Source organism: Takifugu flavidus, chromosome 13 (genome assembly GCF_003711565.1).
Source record: "Takifugu flavidus isolate HTHZ2018 chromosome 13, ASM371156v2, whole genome shotgun sequence".
Taxonomy (NCBI): Eukaryota; Metazoa; Chordata; class Actinopteri; order Tetraodontiformes; family Tetraodontidae; genus Takifugu; species Takifugu flavidus.
The window spans coordinates 14,314,469-14,328,650 of NC_079532.1; the positions used below are offsets into that span (position 1 = coordinate 14,314,469).

Consider the following 14,182-nt stretch of genomic DNA (forward strand, 5'->3'; position numbering starts at 1 on the left):
AGGCTTTGGGACTATTAATAGGTCTCTGTATGGGAAAAATCCTTGGGAGAGTTTTTTCTTCATCATCTATACAAATGTTACAGCCCATAAATCACCTATTCAGGGGGGATTCTAATGCCTTGTCTCATGCTTTCAGGTGAATATGACGTCAGACTTGGAAGGGAGCGAAATGCTTGCCGAGAAGGCGGACAGGAGGGAGTTCATTGACTTGTTAACCAAGATGCTAACCATTGACGCAGACAAGAGGATCACCCCCATTGAAACCCTCAACCATCCCTTTGTTACCATGTCGCACCTCCTCGACTTTCCTCACAGCGCACAGTAGGACCATTTGGCTACGTCTCTCGCGCCCATTCCATGAGATCATATTAGTTAACGCTCACTCCCTCTCTCTCTCTCTCTCTCTCTCTCTCTCTTTATTTATCTCACTCTGCCCGCACAGCGTCAAGTCATGCTTCCAAAACATGGAGATCTGCAAGCGTCGTGTCAACATGTACGACACGGTCAACCAGAGCAAGACGCCCTTTATCACCCACGTGGCCCCCAGTACCTCCACCAACCTCACCATGACCTTCAACAACCAGCTGAACACTGTGCACAGCCAGGTAAACCTGGAAACAAGCCGCCTCGCTAGGTGCGCCACCAGGCAGCCTCAAATCATGAGATTTTTTATGCTACCAGATACAAGAACGTAAATCACTTTAGCTACGGTTTAGTGCAATTCCACGTCCTGTTTGGACGCAAGTAAAACTGAAAAAATACCCATGAAAGGGAATAAACCTGTAGATATAAACGATACCAGTGATATACATCCTTGGAAGAGTGCACATAAACAGCATGAGTCCCCTCAGAAATATTCTAAAAACACCAAACTGTCAACAGTGAGACATCTGCGTCAGTTCTCTTCCTGTCTCTATTTCCCAGCCTGCCTCGCTGCATGTGTATCTGTCTCCATTGCTTTCTGTGCCGTAGCTCCTGTGGGATTGTCACAAAGTGCTGATTACACACATGACAAGCCCAACTTCCTGCTTGCCTTGCATTCTGGGAGCTTTCAGGCCTTAAGAATCCCTTCGCCAGGCTTCCTCTCTTGTTCCCTTCTCTCACTCCTGTCTTTCGTTCTGTCTTTCCGCCTATTTGCCACTTTTGAGCCTGCGGTGTTTTTGCCGCCACGTTTTCTTAAAGAACTGCTGACTTTCGACTCGTGCCGGAATCGTGGCGGGTTGGGGCACAAGGTTTTCACGACTGCACTCCGTGATGACTCTTCCTCCCCTTCATCCCCCGCATTTCTTTTGAAAACGCTTCTCAGTGCGACGCAGGCAACAAAAAAATGCCATCTCGCTGTGATTTAAATGGATTAAAATTCCCTCAGCTGATCTTTTCTGCACTCGGCTTTCAGGGCATATAGAGTGTTATTCAAGTGGGTTCATCTGCGATGCTGATATAGATCTTTGGCCCATATTTTGATGCCTTCATGCTTGCAGACTTTATGATGGATGACACAGTGCCATATTGACTACCCCCCACCACCACCATGTTTATTGAACACGGTAAAAAGAGCAAATGAAATCAAGGTGGCATCTCTGTATTTCCCACCACCCTTACATACTCTTAATAAAAGGGCTAAAATTAGATGACATCTTGTGAAACAGATGCTACTAAGAGTTCACAAAGAGCTAACCGTGTCTCCTAAAAGCTTTTGTTTGTATCTAGTATGCTCCGGGGGACCCTTAGCTGTCCACATGACTTATTAATGGTCATGACAGGCTGGAGTTTCCTATAAATTTACATGACTGTTAGTTGTGACATATTACTCTAATCATGTGTATTGATTTTGGGTCTAGAAATGCCAAATTAAATCCAGCTCTGGTATGCTGTCTTACCCCGATTCAGTATTTTAATTTAAGCAGGGATGTAATGTGGTTCCCTAAAGACAACAAACCTTTGAAGGACTTTACACTTCTGACTAGTTGTCAAAAACTATATAAATAAAGTGATGTCAAATATCTGTGCTATTGATTACTTTCACTCCAACAAGGTTGCTTTTCTATTAGTCACACTCAGCATATATCCCCATTTCCTGATTTTTACATCGTCTTTCTCTCTCATGGCGAGTCCCATCGATCCTGCATTGACTTTGTGGCTGCGTTTAATCTTTTATATTTGCATTGTTTTGTTTGAATATATGTTTTTTTGCTACGCCTGTCTCCACATCCCCATCTTAAACCTCCACGTCATGCATGTTTATTTTGGCTCCCATCATCCCTTTAGGCCACCAACCTGGCTCCCTCCTCCACCAACAGTACCACCCTTTCCTTTGCAAGTCCTGATGTCTCCATACTTAACTACCAATCTGCACTCTACCAGCCCGCCGCCGCCTCCATGGCAGCTGTGGCCCAGAGGAGCATGCCCCTGCAGCCCGGGGCTCCTCAGCTCTGCGCTGCCCGGCCCGACCCCTTCCAGCAGGCACTCATCGTCTGTCCGCCTGGCTTCCAAGGTGAGTGCATCCGAGCAGTGGGTGCAAACATGAGCTGGACAGAGTGGGACTCTCTTTATTTTCATTTATTATGTAGGTTTCCTCTTGCAGTCCACTGTCAGTCGCCACCAGAGGTGATTCAGTGGCTTGTCGGCAATTAATCATATGAGGGGACGGTCTTTAATGCTTACTCTCCCATTTGTGTCCTCTGTGTTTACTGTGAGGATTTGGCGGCGGTTGAATGGATGATGAAACAAATTTCCGTTATTAAATACGCTGCCTTTGTGTGGCTGCCATAACCGCCGTTTCATTACGTTGTAGCAGATCACACCGCATACATTGAACACGAACTGATCTTTCTGAATCTTGCAAACGACGTAATGTTGTCTCTGATATATCGCTGTGTCTCATGGTCCGCGTTCTCTGTCCACAGGGCTGCAGACATCCCCCTCTAAGCACACAAGTTACTCGGTGCGGATGGAGAACGCTGTTCCCATAGTGACCCAGGCCCCCGGTGCCCAGCCTCTCCAGATCCAGCCTGGCCTGCTTACACAGGTAGAAAGACCTGCGGGGATCTCGGCGCTGAAACTAATAGTTTCTCTGCCTTTTACTAATCACAGTGCCAGAACTGCCCATATTTAAAGAGAGGCCTCTGCATCTCTTTTCTCCAAAGCCTCCACTAAGAATAGTATCTGTCGATGGAGGTTGGAAATCACTCGATGTTTGTGACCCTGCCTCTGCTGGCAGCTGGGTTTTCTGTTTTTTTTTTCCCTGAGTGCATTCGGGCCAAGCTCTCCTCTGCATCGCTCCCTCGCTTCCTTTCCTCTTTTTCTTTTCACTCTCTCCCCTCCATCGCTCTCCTGGAGGCTGAGGCAGCCACGGTCTGATGCACACAAAGGCAGAAGACTTTCACACAGAGGAGGCCTTCATCGGAGCCTGCACAGCGCAGCCAGAGCTTTAGCTGCTAGTTTACAGTTGTTGGAAGTAACAGAGATTCACTGTACATCACTCTCTTTTCACACACACACACACACACACACACACACACACACTAACAGAAGGAGCACGTCGGTTGCCACGCTCTCCCTATGGAAATTTCCATGATGGCTTTAAATATCCCCAAGAATCCTGGGAGTTTGAAGCGCTCCCTTATCTCCAGTTAATCATGCAGCAGAGAGGCAAGAAGGGGCACTGTGTGTGTGTGTGTGTGTGTGCGCACGTGTGCCTATGGTGGGTTAATCTGTCAGATACCAAATGGTGATTAGCTCCAGGGCTGCATCCAAGTCAGGCGCTCCAAATTACAGGCCTCAGAGGATTCTGGGAGGTCAGAGGGAAGCTTGAGACGATGCTCTGCATGACTACCAAAATCTCAAAAATCCCAGGATCTGAGGACATGATGGATATTGGAGGCATGATAAAAACAGAACATCCGCGTGGAAGGCGAGGGGAAATATTAATTACATGAAATGAGGAAGGGTGACACACACACACACACACACACACACACACACACACACACACACACTGCTGCAGTGTTCTGCAGGCATTCACCTCTGTCTCCTTTAACTGCACACTTGTTAAACAAAGACAGGCAGTAGTTAACATCAGCAGATGGTTTATATATGCCAGTGTGGCGTACACCTAATGACTGGGTAGGTGGTTCGTGTGTATTTATTCTGTTATTGTGGGAGGTCTGAGCCATGGCTCTACTCTCCACCTGTACCTTCATCCACCCACTGCTCCCTGCACCCTTTGCCCATCTTGGATGCATGGCAGTCAACCCCCCCCCCCCCCAAACACACACTCACTTAGAACGCTCCAGAGGAAGAAGGCCCCAGGCGTGGATGCGGGGGGGAAACTGACGGGAGTTCTCTGGAGCAGGAATGCAGAAAATGTGGAAACAATTGGGGGGTGAGATCTGGACCTTTCAAAGCCCCGAGGTGACAAAGGGTTTCCACCCAGGGAGTGTAGGTCGAGGTGGGAGGCAGCCGGCTGCTGATAGCGGCAGTCGTCTTTCTGTAAGAAAGAAAACAGCCTCTTAACTGGGTTAGCATTTCAGGGCAGACAGGCTGGTTACACAACACAGATGCCTGGTCAGAGAGGCATGTGGAGTGCCGGGAAGGGAGATAGAGCAGGCAGGAGGTTGAGGTACAGGAGATAGATGGATGTATTAGAGCGTCTTAATGGCACGTTGATAAAAGGACTTGTATGTTGTCTTGGACACAAAGCCCATCACCAGATCCACAATGTTCCATTAGAGACGTCAGTCACCAGCGCAGAGACAAGGCAGCCCTGCTCTCCTGCAGCCCCCCCCACAGAGCTTTGACCACAATATGGTTGGTTTGGACTTTAAAATGTGGCCAAATGGAAAGAGTTCAAGTTTTGCGATCCTGCAGCTGCTCTGTAAACAGCTACTTAGTGTCAGTCTATAATGGAAGCAGACAGAACAAAGCAAAGATCCAAAGAGACGAGCAGGATAACAGAACCATATAGAGATTATCCATTTTCCGTGCTGTATAATGCCTCCATCTGACCCCTCCTCCATTGAAGGTGTGTGTGCTGCAGCACATAGTGATGCTGGTCTAAACAGATAGGGCAAATGGTATTAAAGGAACAATGAATTAAGTCTGGCATTAAAGTGCTAATCAATAGACTTGCTTTGTACTATTAGGACTTGCTAACACACAAACACATTTTCGTATGCACACATGCGGACCCCTTTTAATGATATCTTTGGCTGCATTATACCTCACACTTCTCCAGTCCTCGATCACAAAACAAAGCGGCCAATTTTCCACAACAAGGGTATTTAAACACAATGAAAAGGTGGTTTTAATCAATACAATAACTATGCGCAGCACAGATACTATTATTCACACACAGGCTGATTAATAATGATGCTGCAGTATCGTTATCAAGTCTTAGCTAGAGCCCCTTGAATAGGATAGATTGTTCGGCAGGCCGAGTGACTCTAGTTTAAATGAAATGCTAGTTTAAATGAAATGCCACGTCTCTATTTATCGTTCCTCCACCAATGTAATTATAACTACTTATTTATTCATGAATGTGACATGTTTAATGCAGTTTTCTGTGGACACTAACCCCTTCATGGATACTTGTGTTGATGTTGCACTAAAGTCAGGAATCTTTGCTGTGCTCCCTCTCAGCAGGCCTGGCCAAGTGGCACCCAGCAGATCCTGCTGCCTCCAGCGTGGCAGCAGCTCACCCACACCTCAGTCCAGCACGCGACTGTCATCCCGGACTCCATGAGCAGCACACAGCCTCTTGCCAACTGGAGGTGAGCAACACTGCTTTATCCTTGTCAGAGGATTGCGGCCTCCAGTTTTTAAACTCAGCATCCAGAACTTTGTACATCCTGCAGCTTGGAAAGCTTTAGACATAGAGCACCCTTTGTGGTGATGTTCATACACACATACAGGGAATAAATCGCTAGGTTAGGTCAGATGAATTGATTCAAAAGGCCAGCAGTGAGTTTTATGGCTTTTATAGGTCAAAATGGTGCCGTTGGTAGATGAGATGACATATGACTGATTGATCGAGGAGCCTCTACCAGGACAAGTCGTCCTTTATCCCCAGTGAATCACAGTCACCGCTGTTAGCGAGGTCTCTGCTCCTCTGGGAGACAGGGCGTATGTACATGGAAACGCATCAAGCCGAATACAATCTGCCAATACAATGACTCGATAAATGATTGTGTAAAAGGGGAAATACAATCTGCAGGGAGATGGAGAGGCTGCTGGTATGTAAAACCTGTATGTGGAGCAGCCATTTGTGCTCACTTTTCATTTGATGCTGGCCATCTGTGACTTTAAGTCCAGAAACGGCTCTTGTCCTCAGAGAGTCAAATGGAAGAGTGTCGCACTTCCTCTGCAGAGCTATCGCTCCACAGCTGCTGGTGTCAGCTCCTCTGCCCCCCCTTGCTCTCTTCCAGACTCCTTCTATCTCCTCCTTCTATGCCCCATATAAAAGTTACTTGTTGCCACCTGCTGGCAAATGTTGAAAATACACCTTTTAACAATTCTCCCACATTTCACCCCTGGCTTTTTCACTCACGTGTCTCTTTGCTGTGTTTTTAACATTAAATAATCTTGTCCTGCAGGAATTCCCACCCTCACAATAGCCATTACAATCCTATCATGCAGCAGCCAGCCTTGTTGGCCAGCCATGTTACGCTCCCATCCAACCAGACACTGAATGTGGGAGTGGCACATGTCATGAGGCAGCCCTCAACCAATAACAACCACTCTTCCAAAAAGAACAAGCAGCACCAGATGTCTGCCAGGTACTCACACACTCTAGAGACAGTGGACATGATAATTAAGGCCCGGGACACATTACATGCTCCCCTCTTCTCTTGCTTCCTGTAAGGAACGCCTCGGCGTATGAGGTCTCATCTTCCCAGGTGGTGCTGTCACCACAGCGCTCCAAGCGGGTGAAGGAGAACACGCCCCCACGCTGCGCCGTGCTCCAAAACGGCTCAGTTTCCAACTGCCAGGCCCCACAGAGCTGCGGCGGCAGCGGTTGGGGGGCCAGCGATGCCGAGCAGACATGCAGCACCACCCGTGACCAACAGCACCAGCACCACGTCCCCAGGCAGACCATCGTCATCCCTGATACTCCCAGCCCTGCAGTCAGCATCATCACTATCAGCAGTGACACAGATGAAGAGGAAGACCACAAACACAACAACAGGTATGTTCCACGTTCAGAAAGTTTGAGCAATGAATCAGCACTTAATTGGTGACCTTGAGATGACCTTCCCACTGATCACCTCGTGTGGATTTCAGTTCATCAACAAAGCAGCGGAAGAATGTCATCAGTTGCGTCACGGTCCATGATTCACCCGATTCCGACTGTTCCAGCCACAACAGCCCCTACACAGTGGAGTCCAGACCCCCCAACAACAACAGTTATGACACCAAGATGACCATCCTGGACAACTGCAACAATGGAAATCCCCGCACCATCATTATTCCCCCTCTGAAGACCCAGAACGGCGAGGTCCCGAGTGAGTGTGAGCGCCTGATGCCAGGTGAAAGGCTGCAAAATTCACTCATGATGCACCGTTGGAGATTTAGTTCTCCTCAGTTAACCTCACCATGAACCTTTCTGGTACAGATTCCATGAACCATCAGAATTCATCGTACAAGTTCAAGTCCTCCAATGGCGTGGGGTCTGTCAATAATCACCTGCCCGGGGGTGTGACTGGAGGCGGGAACTACCGACAGCAGCGCTCAGGTCCTCACCCCCTCCAGCAACAGCCTCTCAATCTCAGCCACGTATGTGAAACCATGTTGTTTATTGCAGGATATTTTGGGTTCGTGCCATTTTCTTTTCTAAGAGATGGATGTGAAGATTGCTTCATTTCTGCGAAGTGTAGTGTAACTATGAACCTGGAGCCAGGTGGCTTAGCTTAGGCCAACGAGAGACCTTTCAGCTCTACAGGCTCCAACAGCCAGCCAGCTCCAAACTTCATTTTTAAGCACACTCTTCTCTGGCAGCTGTTTCATTCTGGACGATCATTTCAAATAAAAATGTGTTGTTATACCTAAAAGAAGGTCAAAAGCATGTGTGCGCTGTTTAGTTCACTAAGAAATTCAGTGCTGGTGAGAGGTCTAAGGTTAACCAAAAACATTATGAAGTTGTGCTTTTGTCACAGTTGTGAACCCTCAGCTAGCTGAATAAAATTATAAAATGATCAGGTATTATACCAGCTAAAAGTAGTTCTAAAATAGCATTTTTTCTGTTCACCGATACAATATTACATTATTGATTGAGTAAATGGTTTGAAAATCATTTTTTTGACCCAGTAAATCAATGAAATTGAAAAACACTGTGTGCGAAGGTGACACACATATCGGTATTACCCTCTATATCCAGAACATCAGATCATTACAGATTCATGTGAAAACAAGGCAGAAGCCCCCCCAGCTTCATTTTAGTGACAAAACTCGGTCCATTCCGGACACACAAAGCATGTAAATCGCAGGCGTCTCATTTAAATTTGTACAACCCAGCATTTGAAACACAAACAAGAATGTTTTGTTGCTCAGTGTCTCGACCTTTATGGATCGCTGGGAGTATTTTAGCTTGTTTGTTCAGGACGGGTGAAGTTGACCTTATTGCTTCTCTTCTCTTCCAGGCTCAGCAGCACATGATAGCCGAGCGAAACGGAGGCCACCGGCGCCAGCAGGCCTACATTGCCCCAACCATCGCCGCTCAAGCCCCATACTCCTTCCATCACAACAGTCCCTCTCATACTGGAAATGTCCACCCGCACCTGGCCGCCACACACCTGCCCAGTCAGCCCCACCTCTACACCTACACGGCCCCCGCCGCCCTGGGTTCCACGGGCACCGTGGCCCACCTAGTGGCGTCGCAGGGCACGGCGCGGCACGCTGTCCAGCATGGAAGCTACCCACCGAGCCTCGTTCACCAGGTCCCGGTCAGCATGGGCCACCGTGTGCTGCCCTCCCCCAGCCTGCACCACAGCCAGTACCAGGCCCAGTTCGCCCACCAGGCCTACATCAGCGCATCACCCGCCTCCACCGTCTACACTGGATACCCGCTCAGCCCCACAAAGGTCAACCAGTACCCTTACCTCTAGAAAAGACACTGGAGAGTCCGGCCCACCCAGCTCCCCCCCAGCATCCTCCATGCCATTTCCTCGACCTCAGACACAAACCGAGACAGAGGAACATGCAATCCTCATGAAACCGTCACGGATAACTTGAAAGCGTTAACAACAGAGAGAAAGAGACAACAATGGCGGTCTCTCGAGAAGGGAACAACGTGGTGGAATTTTAGAGGGGTACAGTTTGGAATATTTTTTGAAGGTTTCTTTTTCTTTTGTATGTTCGTTTTTGTCCCGAAAGGCCCAGTTTTTGCTCTAGATTGGTTTCACTTTACTTAACGAAGAAAGTAACAACCGCTTTGTTTCACAGGGAACTCAAAAACAGACCTTTTTAGATGGTGTAGGTTTCCTTGCTTTGTTTTCTTTCATTTTCCCCTCTTAAATTTGGGACTGTTGAACGGTGGGGGGTCAATGACTAGTTGTGAAGTTGCGAATCCCCAGGGAAATGGGAGAAGGTGAAATACGAAAACCTGCTGCTCTTCAAAGAAAAAAAAACTATTGATGGCCTTGAACTGTCTTAATATTTCCAAATCATACACGGCACGGGGAAGGGAAAGAGAGGTGACTCCGCCCACCCCACTGCACCGTCTCAAGCCGAGGAGGCTCCTGGAAATATAACCAACAGAAGACAACAAACTTTTTAGCGTATTTATAAGTATTTTTCTTTGTTTCAACTTAATGACAATTCCTCAGTTTTTGCTAGGTGTCTTAGCCGGGCCCCGTTCTTAGAATGTAGCAGTCTGCACCGATTTGTTTTCAGAAGAAATCTTTCCCGCCCTCCTCTCAATACCAATAGACTCGTTTGTTCCTCCTTCTTCAATGTGATTGCACAAAGTGGTTATAATAACATAGGCATGTACAACGTGATTGTCTGTGTGTGCTACTGTCAATCAGGCTCGTGTAATCCACCTCCTCAGATATCCCCCTTGGTTTTTAGGTCTCGATCATCCTTCCCTCGTAGTGCCTTACAGATTTTAAATGACACCGTTTACTCGGCTTGGATCCAGAAAGCCAAATAGCTACACTCTGATAGACACATTTCCCTGGTTTCACATCGCAGCTGTGGCAGTTACTCTCTTCCAGGTGTAGGCTCGACCTCTGATGTTGCTTGACACGAATAACCACGTAACATAAAGCTGTTTTATGATGTGTGCACGAGATGATTCGTCTGGGTTGTTCACCAAAGCCACTGATACATAATTGTTTCATAGCTCTGGATGTTAATGTAAATATAGCAAAAAGTATTGCTTAGACATAGCTATAAAGCCTAGATGTGCATTCAAATTTGTTACTTGCAAACAAGGAAGTAGAAATAAAGATGGGCAATAAAGTAACTGATATTGAGACCAAAGTACCTTGACTGCCCTCTGGTGGTCGCTTGCATTAAGGACGTAAGCCCCTCCTACCCATATTATTTTGGCTTAGTAATTCGTTTTTGTTAATTAATTGACATTAAATGATATGTGATGATTGGATGGACACTGATAATGCTAATAATCATAGCTAATGATGCCCACATGTTTATCGTTACTTCTCAAGTAGGTAAATGGTGTCCATTGTTATTTTACATTAGAGGGTGTTGCGTTCAAGCGAATGAAAGGAGGGAATAGGTTCCAATACAACATCAACATGGTAGAGGTTTTATTTTTAAGGCTTAATGCGAGTCTGAGACAAGGGCCTGACAGAAAGTGATGGTTGCCGTGAGGGTGACTGTGAGTCTGCAGAGGAGAGTATCAAGGGTTCGAGAGAGATTCTAAGTTAAAACGGGGCTGGTTGAGATCCTAGGGTCAGTTCAGGTAGGGACCGTGAAGGGCCGGGAGAAACGGGATTTAAAAAAAAAAAAAACATGGTAGCAAGTTGGCACTGAGCAGGTTGTTAGCAAACACTGAGCCCGTTTGGTGAGGTGGGAGCCACAGGGGGGCGCTACCTCGCCTGAATGCACACTTCAGGTCACGTGGGCGACTCCTGTCGTCCTTCTTTCCTTGCATTCTGTTCCAGCAGCACAGATGACCGTCTATGTTGATGATGGGTGTTGTGGGGTTTCGTTGGAGTTGGGGAGCACATCTCAGGAGCAGCCTACACCTGGAAGAGCATCAGATCGTCACCACTATCCATTTGTCTTCAAAGCAGACGCTACCACGCCAGTTAAAACAATGGGATACCTGAGAACTTAGAGAACCAACAGGGCTGTCGCTTTGTTTCTTTGCTGCTCTCTTTAATAAACACCCCTCCACAACCCCCACGATAACCTATTTGTGCTGGTATTTTAGTACCTCCCCACTCCCAACCCTCCTCCCTTCCCACTATGCCATAGTACTTGTTTAGTTTTTGTTTTTTTAAACGTAATATTATCTTGAATTCTTTATTTTTTTTTGTCAAGGCTGTAGTTCATGTGGTGTTCCTTTTTAGAGACCGTTGCAATAATTCTCGTGTGTGTTTTTCCACAGGGCGTGCGTGCGAGCGTGCATGTGTTTTTATTATTACATGTTAGACTCCTTGAGAACCGATGTACAGTAATATTTAGTGTTCCATGGAGGTGTGTACACCTGCAGTAGCGAGTGTTGACTCTGTGATAATCCAGCAAGGCCCTTTGAGATGGATAAAAGAGTCTTTGTGAGAGTTTCCGACCCAGGTTTTTCACCTCAACGGGGCCCCAAAGTGCTTCTCCACCTTTGGTACTTTTATCCCCATAACTTATAACTCACTGTCAGCTCCAGCATGCCTGCAGGGCTCAGTTGGGGTATGAAAGACATGTTTATAGTCGCTGGTTACACCTTTCTCTGTTCTGTTATGGCGTGCGCGCACATGTGTGTGTTTGTAATGATTTTTATTTTACCCATTTCCTCCATCTTTGGGGCCTAAGCACACACTCGTGAGGCAGACCACTTTCCATTGAGAACTTTGGGCTCCTCAGACTACTGAAACATTCCACTGTCAGGAGGGGATCTGGCACCACTTGTGCCGCACTGCTGTCACCCCCCTCCTCCCCCACTGTCAGTAGTACATCGTCACAGTTTCTGTTGTTTTTTCTCTTGTGTTTCTTTCCTCCTAATCCTCCCACCAAAGAGTCCAACCGAGCGATGGGCTGCAGCGCAGCAACAGTACAAGCAATTGTCCACAACAGACAGGCAATATCCTCTGAAGATGCGTGAGATTAGACCCGGCGCACAACGCAGGAAGGACTTTACGTGCTCATCGGAAGTTTTGTAGAACCTGGACACCCTTGGGAATTGCTGCAGTCTGATTTGAAGCTATTTTTTGCCTCATTGGTTCGTGAAGCCACTTTTTTAATCATTGGCATTTTAGCTTTATTGGTGTGGCATTAAAAAAGAATTAGTTAAAAAAGGAAACAGGATGATTGTTCATTGGCATGCCATGGAATAGAATGGACTGTTAAAAACAAATACAGATTAATGAAAGTCACCTAACTGTAACTATAAGCTCCCAGTCACCTGCACACTAAATGAATGTAACATGTGACCCTTGATGCTTGAAATGGCTTTAGATATTCCCCCGTGGGTGACCCATTGTTTTCTGCACCGTTCGTGGCCATACTTGACGTAGTAATATTTGATCAGAGAATTGAGATGAACCTCGTCCGCAGACCAGTATAAAAAATGGCTGGATGTGTAGGACACCTTTGTTTCTGTGTCTCTGTTTTGTGTTTCACAAAAAAAAGGAAGGTTCAGCAATAGTTCAAGTGAGCTTGCAATTACCAAAACGCTTACGTTGCAACACCCTCCAAATGAGCAACAAGCCTCCAAAGGTTTCAATGAGCATGTTCTCCTCTTCCTCCTCCTCCTCCTCCTCCTCCTCCTCATGAAGAAACATTCCTGTATACAGCAAATTAGTCTTCATCACCAGTCCCTCGAAGCCGTCTGAAGTGAACAGACCACACCAAAATACGCTCCAACAGCTTGGAGCTGCTCGCAGCTGCTTCCCAAAGTTTGGGGTGGACTTATGAGCCGTCATGCCAATTTTTAGATTTAAAACCATTCTTTAAGCCCAGAAATGTATCTTTCTTTTTAAATTATTATAAAGGAGGTCTGCTCCTATTGCTGGCTATTTGTTTGGGGGAATTCAGGGTGGGGGGGTCGGGGATTGATGCCTTCACTGATCTAGGGTGTTGATTTTTTTTTTCTTTAAACCAAAACTAAAGAATTTCCTCCATAGAAGCACCAGGATTCATATCTGCCACCTTGAATCCCCAGTTCTTTAATGGGAATTGTTCTAAATTTGTCTTTCCAAAACAAACAAAAGGAAACCTAAGAGTGCGTCAAACCCTGACCTCCTTTGTGTCCTTTGCTGTAATGGTTTCTCGTTGGTGTAAAAGCTCCTTCTTTGTGGATAAAGCTGTGTGTGCTGCAGTACTTCCTAGTATATTTCTCTGTTCATCGTCTTTTCTTATTTACTTATTTTGTTTATCAGGATGTGATGTCTCATCATTTCAATCCATTGATGTAGCGTTCTATGTATACCCTGTTCCTTAGCCTAATATTATTAAGTATGTTATGAGAATGGATATTTTACTGGCTCGATAGAATGTTTAACGAAATATAATAATGACAACAAGAAGAAGGATTAATGAAACCTCCTAACAAGTTGAATACTTGCTACTAAGCGCTTGTGTTACCATTATGATGTTGTGTGCTTCTCTTAATAATTTTCGTTGTAGAAAACTGGAGTGGATTTATATTAGGCCTCGGGAGGGGGGGGGGGGGGCAAAAATAAACCAACTAATGATAGTGTTGTAAATTTTTACAGGAGGATTTTAACAGACAAACAGCTTCATCAGATAGAAAAATATAGTTATTTTAATTGTCCTCTTTACTAACTGTAGGGTGAGAAGGGGCTCGCGTTGTGGTGAACTTTGTTATAGCTTGTTATTCACTGTTACTTTTGATCATTTTTTCGGTCTCCGAGGTGAATCGAGTTATTAATGAGAATTTGTATGCTCACATATGCATATTGTATATGTGTAGAAATGTAATCACACTTTGTCTTGGATTTACATTAAACTGTTCAGTCACGGCACCAGTCTCCTGTGTGTGTGT

At 46.1% G+C, this 14,182-nt stretch overlaps 1 protein-coding gene across 4 annotated transcripts in view; it reads left to right on the top strand.

Annotated features, from left to right (window-relative positions):
- The window catches only part of hipk2 (homeodomain interacting protein kinase 2), a 59,259-nt gene extending 45,097 nt beyond the window's left edge, over positions 1 to 14,162 (top strand). Inside the window, exons 6-15 of one of the 4 annotated variants that reach the window (XM_057052232.1) lie at positions 137 to 321; positions 443 to 605; positions 2,269 to 2,494; positions 2,907 to 3,028; positions 5,641 to 5,771; positions 6,594 to 6,776; positions 6,863 to 7,186; positions 7,282 to 7,502; positions 7,613 to 7,773; positions 8,637 to 14,162. In XM_057052232.1, the coding sequence (XP_056908212.1) occupies positions 137 to 321; positions 443 to 605; positions 2,269 to 2,494; positions 2,907 to 3,028; positions 5,641 to 5,771; positions 6,594 to 6,776; positions 6,863 to 7,186; positions 7,282 to 7,502; positions 7,613 to 7,773; positions 8,637 to 9,101 (2,181 nt within the window). In that variant the 3' untranslated portion in view covers positions 9,102 to 14,162. Of the gene's footprint in view, positions 1 to 136; positions 322 to 442; positions 606 to 2,268; positions 2,495 to 2,906; positions 3,029 to 5,640; positions 5,772 to 6,593; positions 6,777 to 6,862; positions 7,187 to 7,281; positions 7,527 to 7,612; positions 7,774 to 8,636 lie in introns of all 4 variants that reach the window. The other 3 variants (XM_057052231.1, XM_057052233.1, XM_057052230.1) reach the window with 3 other exon arrangements.
- Positions 14,163 to 14,182: the final 20 nt, after the last annotated feature.